This window comes from Botrytis fragariae (assembly GCF_013461495.1).
Source record: "Botrytis fragariae strain BVB16 chromosome Unknown tig00000223, whole genome shotgun sequence".
NCBI classification, from domain to species: Eukaryota; Fungi; Ascomycota; class Leotiomycetes; order Helotiales; family Sclerotiniaceae; genus Botrytis; species Botrytis fragariae.
Window position 1 is genome coordinate 513,920 of NW_023501001.1, and position 13,948 is coordinate 527,867.

At 42.9% G+C, this 13,948-nt stretch overlaps 6 protein-coding genes across 6 annotated transcripts; 4 read left to right on the plus strand and 2 right to left on the minus strand.

The window, feature by feature from the left end:
• Positions 1–460: 460 nt before the first annotated feature.
• On the plus strand, positions 461–1,750 carry Bfra_010899 (putative msp domain containing protein; the record flags this gene model as incomplete). Its single annotated transcript, XM_037341229.1, has 7 exons — positions 461–500; positions 572–642; positions 708–730; positions 786–844; positions 903–1,018; positions 1,092–1,220; positions 1,286–1,750. 7 exons carry the CDS (start codon positions 461–463, stop codon positions 1,748–1,750), a joined length of 903 nt encoding a protein of 300 aa, XP_037188648.1.
• A 930-nt stretch (positions 1,751–2,680) lies between these two features.
• Bfra_010900 (putative dihydroceramide delta -desaturase protein) lies at positions 2,681–3,953 on the minus strand (the record flags this gene model as incomplete). The annotated part of the gene is made up of 3 exons (XM_037341230.1): positions 2,681–3,343; positions 3,399–3,677; positions 3,747–3,953. The coding sequence occupies 3 exons, from the start codon at positions 3,951–3,953 to the stop codon at positions 2,681–2,683; spliced, it is 1,149 nt and encodes a 382-aa protein (XP_037188649.1).
• A 410-nt stretch (positions 3,954–4,363) lies between these two features.
• Bfra_010901 (uncharacterized protein) lies at positions 4,364–5,281 on the plus strand (the record flags this gene model as incomplete). The annotated part of the gene is made up of 1 exon (XM_037341231.1): positions 4,364–5,281. One exon carries the CDS (start codon positions 4,364–4,366, stop codon positions 5,279–5,281), a length of 918 nt encoding a protein of 305 aa, XP_037188650.1.
• A 4,034-nt stretch (positions 5,282–9,315) lies between these two features.
• On the plus strand, positions 9,316–10,916 carry Bfra_010902 (putative hydroxymethylglutaryl- synthase protein; the record flags this gene model as incomplete). The annotated part of the gene is made up of 6 exons (XM_037341232.1): positions 9,316–9,372; positions 9,426–9,528; positions 9,596–9,940; positions 9,984–10,528; positions 10,596–10,727; positions 10,779–10,916. The coding sequence occupies 6 exons, from the start codon at positions 9,316–9,318 to the stop codon at positions 10,914–10,916; spliced, it is 1,320 nt and encodes a 439-aa protein (XP_037188651.1).
• A 116-nt stretch (positions 10,917–11,032) lies between these two features.
• Bfra_010903 (uncharacterized protein) lies at positions 11,033–11,363 on the minus strand (the record flags this gene model as incomplete). The annotated part of the gene is made up of 2 exons (XM_037341233.1): positions 11,033–11,098; positions 11,160–11,363. The coding sequence occupies 2 exons, from the start codon at positions 11,361–11,363 to the stop codon at positions 11,033–11,035; spliced, it is 270 nt and encodes an 89-aa protein (XP_037188652.1).
• Positions 11,364–12,866: 1,503 nt separating this feature from the next.
• On the plus strand, positions 12,867–13,883 carry Bfra_010904 (uncharacterized protein; the record flags this gene model as incomplete). The annotated part of the gene is made up of 1 exon (XM_037341234.1): positions 12,867–13,883. The coding sequence occupies one exon, from the start codon at positions 12,867–12,869 to the stop codon at positions 13,881–13,883; it is 1,017 nt and encodes a 338-aa protein (XP_037188653.1).
• Between the last annotated feature and the right edge of the window lie 65 nt (positions 13,884–13,948).

The following is a 13,948-nucleotide window of genomic DNA, read 5'->3' on the forward strand; positions in this document are numbered from 1 at the left end:
TGGCAAAATTCATGAAAATAATTAGAGTCAAATTAAGACATGATTTTTTTCATTATTCGTAAAAACAGGTATAAATGCCAATCCAGTATTATCATAGGTAGCTGGAGGTAATCAAACTAATCAAATAATAATCATCATTCACCCCTTTCTTAACAATTTGTTATTTGTTTCTGAAAAGTTGCCAAATACCTACATACGAGACTCTTCTCATCTATCCATCTACCCGTCTACCTATGTATCATATGTATTGGCCGCAATAATCCAACAGGGAATGACAAACGACCACCCATCACCTTCTTTGTCACTCTCGGACCCTCGTCATTACATATCAACCACCTCGAGCGAAACACACCCCATCCTAATAAATAATTCCTCAACTTTACAAATATTATTCTGGCATAATCCCACAACCTCACAAAGACTTTGAACACTTTGATCCAACAATAGTAATACGCCCATCATGTCCGTCGAAATCGATTCGCAAGAGCTTGGCTTTCACCGTACGCTATCATAAATTATTCTACTCCGAGGAAAGGAAAGACACGAGATGGGGAATTCTAACGTGTGGCAGGTCCTTTTACCACTGAGGTGTCGCAAACATTGAGAATCAGAAATCCTAATCGTACTCCTGTTGGTTTCAAGGTAGGGAAATCTGCTACTATGTCGTTGGCCGTTCTAGAAGTGCTAATGTGGTTTATTTTCAACAGGTCAAGACCACTGCGCCCAAACAGTTGGTTCTACTACACCTCACACCTTCGAAATATCGTTCTAATACTTGCGAATAGATACTGCGTGCGACCAAACTCTGGTAAATTGGAGCCGGGAAGAAGCATAGATGTCACTGGTATGCGCCGATTAGGATGGCAAACAGGACGTGGCTCGGGCTAATCTTGCTGGCATAGTTCTTTTACAGGCAATGAAGGATGAGCCACCTCTCGATGCGAAGTGCAGAGATAAATTCCTAGTTCAGTCTGTCGAGATCACACCAGATAAGGAGTTTGTTGATTCGCCCTCAAACGTACAGTACCCACGATATATAATCTATAGGGACTTTCCCTCACATGGATGTACACTAACTGTATTTCATATAGCATGTCGACCGAGCAGATAAGAAGGATATCCAAGAGAAGAAGATTCGAGTTGTTTTCCTCCCACCAAAGTCGACAGGAGCAGCAGCCAATACACCTTTGAGAAATGGTGTGAATGGAGCAAATAGTGCGGTATGTTCTGGTTCCTAGTGTACCATCCCCGAGGAAACGGAATTGACTAACACCAACATCTCTAGCTTTCAACCCCAGACACTGCCCCTCCAGCCTATCGATCAGTATCTCCCGAAGAACATTTCACCCCTGCAGCAAACCGTGTCGTACCAGGGAACTCAGGCCCAGCCCCCTCCGTCAGTATCAATGACGAGCCAATCGGCACTCGCAACCTCGGCGACGCTCGCTCTTCTGCTTTCAACCCCGCAGCTAGTACCGGCAGAGAAAGTAATGCATCCGCAGTCACCGCCCCAACCGGAATGCCTACCTCCGTTGAGGAACTCCAAGCCCAACTCATCGAAGCGAAGAAGACTATCGCATCCTACGCCGAACAAGGTGGTATGAGAATGAGAAAAGTGGCAAATGGGGAAACGTCAAATGAGACAGTCAATGAAATGGCTACCAAGTTGCAAGGTGTAGAGGGTGTACCTGTACAAATTGTCGCAGCTCTATGTTTGCTAAGCTTCTTACTCGCATACCTGTTCTTTTAACCTGAAGTTGGGTGTGCTTGTCTGCTCGCATTCTGACTTTTGGGTTGTGGTTTCTGGCTTTGATGGGTTATAGCGTTGCACCTCTCTCTTCCATTATTGTATAAGAGGACAGACACGAAGCGAAATAATCAATATTGGGTGTCTCTGGTGCTCTCGGGTGCTGTTGCTCTTAGGTACTGGTTTCTTGGGTTCTAGACCTCGTTCTTCTTCTTGTACTTTTGTGAAAGTATAAGTACAAGAGAAGAACCCTCTAATTTTACGACGATTCCTCCAATCATTTACATTTTCCTTGCTGTTGATTTTTTCTTTTCGTTTTCGATTTCCTCTCGCCACAGCTTTTGCATTACGAATGTACCACTTGTATTCTATTGCTTTTTTCAGACGAGTTCAGCCTTTTGACATAGTTTACTTTTCCTTTACGTTTTCTTTCTTTTGTTGCGGTGTGTGGAGGCTTCCACATAAGTGTTCGCCCAAAAACATGGGTGAAGGAAAGAGAGATGGGGAAGAGGCCAGAAGACCTGGATCTGGCTGGACTGGGCTGGGTTATGCTGGAATGAACCAAATCGGTAATATGGTATCGGATGTATGTAGCGACAGAGAGCGAGTAGACAATGGAGTGCTGGAATGAATGGTAGCGAGTTACATTTGATACACAGTAGGTAGTTAGTGAGGTAAGGTACAAAATCTCAGTTAAGTTGCGAAAGACAATTGCAGAAGTGACAATTGATATCAAGTATCTCTAGTATATTTGAAGAAATTTAAGTATGTGTACGCCGAAAACTGCATTCTATAACTCATCTCTTCTCATCTCATAATCGTATATACAAATTCAAATCAAGGATTACGTCCCTCCTTCCACTCGTAGAAGGAATCCTCTAAAACTCGAATCCCATTCTGTCTGAAATCTAAAAGAAAATAAAAAGTAGAAATCTAAGCCTGGATCTCCTGCTGTGTCCAGCCTCCGACTTTCCTTCCTCCTTCCTTCCTCTTAACTCTACACGTCATTCCAACCTCCTTATCCCACACAAACTGCCATATCACATAAATCCAACTCTCATGTCTTGGCAACTCTGCATAAAACTCCTTGGCTATCTCGTGCAGGGCGGGTAGACGTGTCCACGGAACAGCGGGGAAATCATGATGTTCATTATGCAATCCAACATTGTAGGTGAAGAAATTGAGAGGACCATAATAAGAAAATGTTTCTGGGATTTCGACACCGGTTTTTGGGTCGCGGGCCGCAAGGGGCTGACGCTCGAAAACGTAGTGTTCGGCGATGAAGTGTCCGGCGCAGGGGTGGAGGGAACCGGCCAAAAAGGCGGAGAGAATGAGGTAGTAGAGGGAATTGTAGGAATTGGTTGATTTTACGAGGAGGATGTCGAAGACGACTTGTACGAAGATGTTGATGATGTGGATGGAGGTGAAAGGGACGGCGTAGACGAAGATGGGGCGGATGGCGTAAAATAGGATTTGGAAGGTGCAGAAGAAGGCTTTTCCGAGGAGGGAATCGAGGAACAGGGCTTCGAAGCGGGTGGGGAGATCGGTGTCTAGACCGTCGACGCCGAGGGATTTGTGGTGGGTAAGATGGTATGGCTGGGGATTTGTTAGTTTTTGGGAAATTGGAGGGGTTTGATAGATGTAAACGTACTCTGAAAGAAGCAGAATAAGGAATTCCAATAGGAAGATTTGCAAAAATCGCCAGCGCCCTATTCAAATTTGGGTTTCTAAATGCCAAATTGTGAGATATTTCGTGGATGGCGAGGAATAGATTTTGATTTGCGGTTGCGCCAATGATATAGGCAGTAAGGAAGAACTTCCAGGAGAGGAAAGGTGTATTGCGGAGGAGGTAGGCGCAGAGGACCTGGATTGATACAACGAGGAGAACGACATATTTGGTGAGGGGTTCAGGTCCGCAGAGTTTAGTTACCTATAGGGATGGGATTAGTATCTGTTCTTGATTGAGGGATAATAATAGGGAATTGAGATAGATAGTTACCTCAGGATGAGCTTTAATGATAGCTAAACGTCTGCTTCGATGAGGTTCCTCGGTATATGTCCAAAAGAAATCATGTTCTTTCACATCAATATCTTGTCGTGGAGGGGCATCTTCATTCTTTTCTGAAACACCTCCTGCTCCATTGGTTCTTAATCGTGGGGTGGTTGATCCCGAGGTTGTAATCGTAGAAGTAGCTACTGGCGGCATGATGAAGGATTGTTGTTATGCCACTCTTAACAACTTTTTTGAATATGGCTATATGGTGGCGTGGTGTTGTAGATAAAAGGTGTTTTGAACTGGAGAAACTGGATAAATAATATTCACCGATCATTCGAGACTACGTTTCGCTACCAGATTAGTTTCGTACCCTTTTCGAAGCTTTGTGGACTGTTCTTTGGATCGATTTTCAGGGGTACAAGGGGTTCAAGCCTCAAGGGTGACAGTTGGGTGGACCGTGCCTCAGGACTAAGACCCACTGACATTTATTATTCATTATACGGCGTAGTATTTATCATCATCTCTGCTCTGTGCTAATATGGCTTCTCAGCTACACTTCAAGCTACGTCTCGGTTAATCTGTAAGCTGATCTACGACTTTGAAGATTCAACTGCAATATCATGGAGCAAGATACCTGCAAAGAATTGGCTCAATATATTGCTCCTGGGTTTGATTACCCTCGTCCACCTCGTAATGCTGTTAGCCACGAGGAGACATTCACTAGCCTTTCTACTCTCACCATCGATCTTTTGCTCTGTAGCAAGGTGGTGAGCCACGAGCCCGCCATAGTTTTCTATAATAGGAACACACTTTCTTTTGAGGGAGATCATAACTGGGATCCTGTTGTTCATTGGCTGAAGACCATTGGTACTGACAATCGAAATTCTCTTGCAATGCTGGAGGTATGTGGCAAGCGACCCGATCAAGTGTGGCAAAATTACTGTGGAGAGCGTATCCACCATCCTTTGAAGCTTTCAAATGAAGAAATATACCTTAGGCATCCAGACTTTGCCACCCTCATAGATGATTTCAAATATGGCTGCGTCGACAATATCAACCCGACTTTAGAGGAAATTCTTGTATTGTTGGGACAGCGGGTCTCTAACAAGAAAGTTACTATTATCATGCAAACTGGTAGATTTTACCCCGGTGGAGGGACCGATCCTGTTGAGCCCGATGAGCTATTCCCAGAAGACGGCTGGTACAGTATGGAGCTGCCAAACTTGATAGAAAAGTTTCTAGAGCTTCATTCCACTTACTCGAACAAGCGTTCAGTGGAGGGGATCTGGAAAGGATTGTCAGATAAACGAGTCCTCGAGACAGAGTTCATGGAATGTCTTTGGTGGAATGTCTCCACCTTCCCCGTCGAAAATGAAGAAGCACTTGCTATGTTTGGTAAATATCACAACAAAGACGAGAGTTATGCTAGGTACACACTGGAGAGAAATAAACTCACGGAGCCACTTATAACTCAAGATCCTTCGCCCTTTTCAGACATTTATGTATACTCACAGATCAATAGGGAGGATTATTTGTAAATACAGAAATATCTTCGAATTATCGATACACGTCATCTGCTTGGTATAATAGTATAAGTTCATCTTTATCGTCTGATAACAACTATACGAGTCTGTTATGACTACTTAATCAATTGCGACGACTGTACAATTAACATCAATGCCAAGTGGTGGCATCCGCGACAAATGCCGCTTCATTCTCAATAGTGTTTCCATTGATTGGGGAATTAGTTGGGTATTTTGTCTCATTCGCTGCAAGATATACAAGATTTAGATTGTTGAATTAGTCGCTAGGTGTGTGGCTATTAGCAAATTCCTACTATTATGTATTTTTCGAACATTGTTCTTGACAGTCGGGTTGAGAAAGAGAAGGGTACGCCTGGGAATGGTGAGACTTGATCTACTCTCAATAAGTGAGAAAAGTATACTTTGGTTGGGGGGGGGGCGAGGTTGCTGTGTAGTCTTGTTATGTAGAAAGATACTTCAGGAGGATTTGTAGTTCTAAACCTTCAGTTTTCATCTATGTTGAATTTTTTTTATCTTTAAGAGACAGAATTAAATTCTACCTATAACCTTTTATGTGTTTTTGGTGAAACTGGGCAAACCACAACAGCTTTGTCTTGACCGCATGATATTCTGAAAATCGTGAGCCTCATGACAACACAAACCTGGGTATTTAGGTCAAACTTGCTTAATCTTAACTAATGTTTCTGTAAAACCATGACCTTCAAAGGTGGAATCTTCTACTAGTTGCGTGAAGAAAATCCTAGATGCTGTCATTTTTACACTACATACACTTTATGAACATTCGACAAACCAAAGAGATTAGAAAAGAGATGTGGTCTAGTGGATAAGATATCTTTCTCGGAGTTAAATCTCAGGGTAGAGAGGCCGAAGGCGCTACTAGCGACTCGGCACGATTCTCTAAGATTTGCCGTGAGATCATTTGACGGTAGTTCGAATCTATCCATCTCTCTTTCTATTTTTCTCTCTCCTCTGAAACTGGATTTTAAGGAAGATTCTAGGGTGGAAAGTGAAACGAAGGATGGAAACGAGGGGCAGAGGAAGGGGAATTGTGGAGTGCATGGCTGCTGGTTTTATTTGCCTTTCGAGGCAAGTTAACAGACCAACAGAATGCTTTATTATTTCCCTTTCCCTTTATTCTAGATATAAGCCACCAAGTTGTATAGGATAACGCAAGCCAAAGAAGGATATCAAAGCTGAAGGGGATGTGGTCTAGTGGTTAAGACACCTGCCACATAGCTTGGGTTGGATGAGCCAGCGCAGTCTCTCGGGATGCGTGGGTCCTGACCCTGCCGTGAGCACAGGTGACGATAGTTCGATTCTATCCATCTCTATTATTATCTTTCTCGTGACACCAAGGTGTGGAATATTTGTATTCCCAAATAGATGGTAGTTGGGGGTTTTGCTTCTGAGATTTTCAAGTCGAGGCTTCGAAGCTTTTCTCCTTCCAGTGGCATATTGATCGATATTGACGAGAAGATCAATATATATTAGAGATATGGTCCAGTGGTAAGACATGTATCATGAGGTGGGCTTTTCGAGCTAAGTTGCGCGTCTTTCGGACAATTCATAGGTATGTGCTTTTCGAGCAATTCTTATGAGTAGTGACTTCATCTTTAGAATATGAGACGATAGTTCGATTCTATCCATCTCCATTTTTTGCCATTGGTCTGCTCAATGGTTTCTATTTCAATGCTTTTTGTTTAGTATGTATGTATGTTTGGATGGGCTTTTGACAATGAGAAATCTCAATCTGTTTCTTTCATCTATTTAATCATGCGAGACTTTTTGAATCGTATGACGGGATCACCTGGTCATTCAATGTAATGAATGCAGCATGTTGAGATCAAACATCAAACAAAGAATGGTAGAAGGTATGGTCTAGTTAAAATGCATACTATATGCGAAGTGCAATGTAGAAACGAGACTGAAAGTGAACTCATCGCAGATATTTTGCGTGCATGCAGCAATAGTCTAGTTATGTCTGACTTTTGCAGCATTCTAAAAATAAAAGTGATTGTCTCATCTGTCCAAAACTTGATAGCTCTAAACAATCTCATGCGATATGGAACACACTCTTGTGAATCAAAGATGTGAATACATTGTTGGGAAACAAATTCTGGGAAGATTTTATACGGTATTATAAATCAAGAATTCTAGACTCGAAAGAGATTCTCTACAATGCAACTGCTATTTGACGCAGTATATGTCATTTGACCATGATTTCTAGGCTCTGTTTTATCATCTTTCGCTTAGTCTCATCGTGTCTCCATACTCTTGACTGTCAATTTTATCATCTCACGTCTCTAGGATAGGAGATACAATCAACTTAAACTCTTTCCATGCAAATAAAGAAGTATGACGTGTGTTCCGGGTGATACTTCCTTCCCAAATCTCACAACATCCCTTCCTAACCCTAGGGATCTTGCACCTAGCCCCCACTGTTAGTACATTGGACTAGATTAACTCAAGTATCACCAAAGATGAGTACGAATATACAGACAGATCACAGGAGTATAGATCGAAAACCAAAAAACCGCTTTGAGTATGACTCACTTCCCAAGTGTTTGAAGTTCGAGGAAGTTTCTCGAAGCAATCTACTTGTCTTGTGCAGCTAAGACATGTAGAGAGCTCCTTGCTGATGACGACAAAGATCAGATTATCAGAGAGCTTTATCGTGAGTACGGAAGATGTGTGTTCGAGTCTTGCTATGCCTATATATTGAGCATATTTCTTGGTAAATCATTTCTCTGTATGCAATCGTTTTATGGATTTGCTTGGAGGATATGAGACGAGCAGTAATAAGATTAGCTGCTAAATAACAATTTGATAAGTAACTATGATTCTGCACAATCGTGGCTTTGTGATAGGTGCTTTAAGTGAGCTGTTTTTACAACTTCTTCGTCTCAACAATAAAGACAGCGTTAGAATTTCAATTCGTGTGCAGTCTAACTGAGTCCATAAAGACCGTGACCTATCAATTTATTCAAGAAGCTTTGAAATGATTGGAGATATGCAATATGGATGTTCATAAATTGGTTCACACTTCCATGATTTCCTCTTTGAGGTGTCGAAGATGGCGGGGGTAGCTTCCCCTTTTATTTTATGGGGCTGGGGTTCGGATAAAGACCCCACTTAAGTTTCATCTTTCAGCAGACCAGGGATTATTTGACCCTTGAGTATATCGCGACGTCATGAGAGTTTATTTCACAATATTTTATGAGATGGCTCAGCGCGTCATGGATTGACCAATGGCTGAGGAACAGGCAAAAACTGGAAAAGCTCAACAAAATCCTTTTGGTATGTGTAACAAAACACACGAGCCGCTCATCCGGTTGTCCGGTACTCTCGGGAGATCATTGGTGAGCCGGACCCCTGAAACGGTTCCTGGATGTTGCAATGTACTATAAGATACAGATGTTCATCTCATTCAGGGTACAGTTTGGTTCAGGTGTATCGTGCAAAAGGCAGTGCAAAAAGAGAAGTTGGTCAGCAAGTAAAAGTAAATTCTTATCTGTATATGATATTCTCTAACAGAATGGGAGAGATATTTTTGGATGGACTGGATTTGGTGAATTCAAATGTTGCGCTTTGTAGATTGATGACTCAGAAGAGGAATCACATTTTACTATCACATCTCCGACTTTCTATATTCATTCATCTATAATCTCGTATGAAGCAGATGTTGGAATACTACTTCCGCCCTGTTGACAATAGTAGCATATCTCAACCAGCCATCACCTTATTGCAAGTGAAAATAGGTCCAAACCCGAAAAGACATACTGCATCGGCAGGGTATCTCCACGAGGTCGTTGTCAGCGCTAACGACCGCTAAGCCCCCTCATGTCCCGCCTAACTATCTCAGGCTTAGCAGACTTCAAAACTCTCATCGATGAAAGAAGTGCTATTGGAGAGCGACGACTACTAATAGAGGCCGCTCAAGTCTTAGATTTCAAATTCATACACTTCCATCTCTCTTATATTTCCAATCTACCTTGAAGAAACATCTGTTTAGCTGAAATAGTCACAAAATGGCGTACCCCAAGAACGTTGGCATTAAAGCCATGGAAATCTATGTCCCAGCACAGGTAAATTTCCAAGCACTCCCACGAAAGTTACTTCATGATGCTGATTAGAAAAGTGTTTGGATCAAACATTGTTTGAAAAACATCAAGGTGTTTCGGCTGGTAAATATACCATTGGATTGGGCCTTCAGTATATGAACTTTTGTACCGATAGAGAGGGTAAGTTCGTACCATTGAAACTCATCAGCCAATTCAAGCATCATGCAATACTCACGAATTTTACCAGATGTCTGTTCCCTAGCTCTAACAGCTGTCTCTTCACTCCTCCGAAAATTCGACATTGACCCAAATTCTATTGGGCGTCTTGAAGTCGGAACTGAATCACCCATCGACAAAGCCAAATCTGTCAAATCAGTTCTCACTACTTTATTCGAGCCACATGGTAACACAAGTCTCGAAGGAATCGACACGATACACGCCTGTTACGGTGGTACGAATGCCCTATTCAATGCGGTCAATTGGGTAGAGTCTCGTTCATGGGATGGTCGAGATGCCATTGTTGTTGCATCCGATATAGCCCTCTACAAAGAGGCCGCTTCTCGACCAACTGGAGGAGCTGGTTGCTATGCTTGTTGGTCCAAATGCACTGTTATCTCTCGATCCGGGCTTGAAAGGTGTCTACATGACTCATGCTTATGATTTCTACAAGCCGGATACTAAAGTCGAGTTTCCTATTGTGAACGGCCATGAATCTATCGGTTGTTACATTGGCGCTTTGGATGCATGCCACAAGAATCTACTTGAGCGAATTAAGGCTAGAAGCAAACGCAACTGCGATGAGCCCAGCAGCGTGCCCAAGAAGGTTCTTGAACTTTTCGATTACATGGCATTCCATACTCCAAACTGCAAATTAGTGTCTAAATCGTTCGGTCGACTTAAGTACAATGACTGTCTCATATCGACCGATGATGCTGAGTGGGTAGGTATTCCCGATGAACTTCGCAAGTTGAGCCATTCGGAGTCTCTCAAGGATAAGACGCTGGAAAAGACTCTTGTGTCAATCACAAAGGATGAGTTCAAGAAGCGTGTCGAGCCGTGCATTGCTGGCCCTTCTTTATGCGGTAATATGTACACAGGAAGTTTGTACTTTTCTCTCATTAGCTTGATAAGCAACATTGATCTCAAAGCTGCAGAAGGCAAAACCATCGGCTTGTTCAGTGTGAGTAGATGGATTCATCTTTTTTCAACCCCCCAAAGCATTTTACTGACCCGAATCCACCATCTAGTTTGGAAGTGGCATTGCCAGCTCACTGTTTGGTATGAAAATTACCGGTGATCTTACAGACCTGGTCCAAAAAGTCAATTTGATGGATCGTCTTAAGCAAAGACACATCGCGACGCCCGAAGAGTACGAAGAGGTGAGACTTTAGCTTTCAGTCCGTTTAGATAATATACTAACTTGACACAAGGCTTGTTCTCTCCGGAAGAATGCATACGGAGCTAAGGATTTCAAGCCTCTTGGCGATGTGAACTTCCTGGCTCCTGGAACATACTACTTGGAGAATGTGAACGATGTGTATAGAAGAACTTATGCCATAAAGCAGTGATAATTCAAGCAAGATTGTATCGGGCCGGGTGATAGTTCATGAGACGCTTGTACGAGGAAGATATAGGGTTGGCATATTCAATAGAACCAGAAGACGAGAAAGATGGATCTAACTACCTAGTCAATATCATAATTAATGAGATTTAAAACAGACAATGCAGCGTACCATGGTCGGAGTTGCATCTATACATAGCAAAAGATTAATTGTATATCCTCTAGAAAATGTGAAGAATATGCTTCTGACCACTATTTGAGTACTCTTCATAGTGACCGAGTTTGTGTTGCCACTTGGACGAGACAAAAAGCACTTATAACGGCAATAGTAAAGACCACTCAAGTAGCTACCAATCATTTCGTACTCAAGAACCTTATAGTATGCAACAGATGGGCTATTGGCAGTGCTTTCCCTTCCGTTGCGCAACAGAGCTCTAGCACCCGCTGTTTTCATCCTTCTCATCCTTCTCATCCTTCTTTCTGTTGGCAATCCACCCAAAAAGACCCATCATTCCAAAAAAGCAAAAACATACAACAGTGGGGATTCGCTGGTGGTCACCCACCCAACTACTAATCCACCGATCTGAAGCTTGTGTATGGCAGAGCGGACGGGATGCCCAATTCTCTTCAGTCTATGGTCGTATGTGGCAGAATATTGTAAACCTGGGTATATGTAGCATAGAAGGTCAACAATGAGTCAAATACTCTGCCATATGATACTTACATACACCCCGGGTTACTTTGCTGAACCTCTTACAACCAAATTTCTCCTCAACCACTTACGCAAGTACAAAGAAAAATGGTAGGAGCTATGGCTAGGAGATACCAAATCGGATATCGATTGTGTACTTCATGCCGTCTCATCGTCTACCATTTTCAGACTTCAGAGGTCACCATCCTCTCAGCCCCGAACCCATTCAGGATGAGAAACCAGCAAATCATCAAAATAGCGAATATTAAATATGCCAATAACACACTGGCAGTGACAGTCTCCAACAGTCTCACGATTTCTGACATGAACCAGAAATCAAACATGTAGAGCAAGATACACAATGGATTAGGTGATTACTTAAGCACGCAAACTTAGCCAGACAATAGACTATCGCCAAATACGCTCGAAGCGTCGGCAAACGTTGCATAAAGAGTATAGTGCGCGCGAATTTTGAGAAGCACTGAAGTGCTTCCCCAAAAGATGACACTTTGTTGGAAGGCTACGTACGAAGACCTGTTCTTAAGGATAACGATATAACAAATATACTGCCAACCGCCTAAGAAGCCAAGAGAATTCGCCCCCCACAGGCGCCCAGAACTCTTCATTTGACAGGAATTTGACAAAAACTTAATATCGCTCGGCATCCAGGTAGTTCCATTCTAATTTGGGTGCAGAGGTTCATCTTTATGGTCACTCTGCAAGGGTAGGTTGGAGAAAACCATGCCTAGACAGCTGAGTGATATTATTGATCAGAAGAGCGCGGAAATTTCTTCAGCAGGGCTGAGTTCGAGGCTCTCCGCAGGTTGATAGAGGGGGACCTCTAGTTAACTTCGAATATCTGGATGTTTGAAGATATCTGGCTTGTTGAATATCAGAAAAATGTAGCAAATGCTATCGATGGATGCAAAGAATTAGGCATTAAGATGTGCTTCGATTGCAAGAAAGGTGATGTCGAAATCATTTCTGGGAAAATAGCGAAGCCTCAACACAAAAATTCCAACATTAATTCCAACATCGTTCCTCTGATCTGAACCGCGGTTGCAGCGACCATAAAAGCAGACCGAAATTCTAGAACGAGTCCGCTTACGTAATCTCTACCAATCGCTACCTCAATTGGACAATCAGCGGTGCGGGCCATATACGCGGGTCGCGTCCGCCTGCAGGCGCGTTTTGTCTCATTAGTATATCAATTGGCATGGAAGAACATCATAAGTTCCATTTCCATCCACACAGCATCCCACCATCATGTTCAGTATGTTGCAGACTCCTGTGAGCGCACACAAGCAATTACGCCATTATTCACCTCATGTACCATCGCCATTATCCTCATCACCTTTACGATCTTCTCCGCCCGTATCGCCGCTGGAGCCCCGCAACGCGAATTTACCAACGAGGATACAGCAGGCTGGAGATTTTCAAACTAGTTTCATGATGTCACCTGAATCTGGTGCTTCCAAAACCTCAAGTCCTGATAAAACCCACTCTAATTCAAACAAACATTCACCGAATAGAGAAGGTGCATTTTCGAAAAGAATAACGAAGACGAATCCGTTATTGCATGGACAAGGCGATGGAAGAGAGACACGAAGAAAGCTGTTCTTGAGAAGGGTTAGAGAAGATTCGGAGGATAAAAGATGGAAAGCGAGAGGCGGTGATGATGAGATGATGAGAACTATTTGGATTGCAGAGCAAAGGAGGCGAGCGGAAAGACAAGCTAGAGATGCGCAGGGCTGGGCTGTTGATGCTGATGAGCAGGAGATGCAACAGGATTACGGCGCTGGAAATTTAAGTCTCGGTATGCTTATTCTATCTAAGACTTTATTCATGAATGAGTTTGCTGGAATTGGGTTAACAATGGTTGCAGATGAGATCATGGCCGAGGAAGTGGCAAGGAACGAGGAAGAAGAATTAGACGCTTTGTTGTCATCTATGACCGAAGCCGAAAGAAGACAAACTCTGGATGAAGCGTATGAGAATGTCTCGACACTCGACGAAGAAATTGGTCCAATTGATGATCAGGAAGCAACTGCTTGGGCGCGAGGAGAATTCCAACATTTTTCAGACCAACACAATATGACTGTTATGGATGTTGAGCGACATGTCAATAGTTCCTCGCCTGATACCCACTTTGGTAGCGACGATGGTGATTACGACGCCATTTTCATGGACGTTATACAACAGGAATCGTATATCTCGTATCAAGATAACCAGTCCATGGATGTGTCAGGAGACCATGAAATGATGGACACGGAGATGAGTTGAATATGGTACATAATGGTGCATACCGATACATATTGACACGATATTGTTTATGATAGATTGGAGGG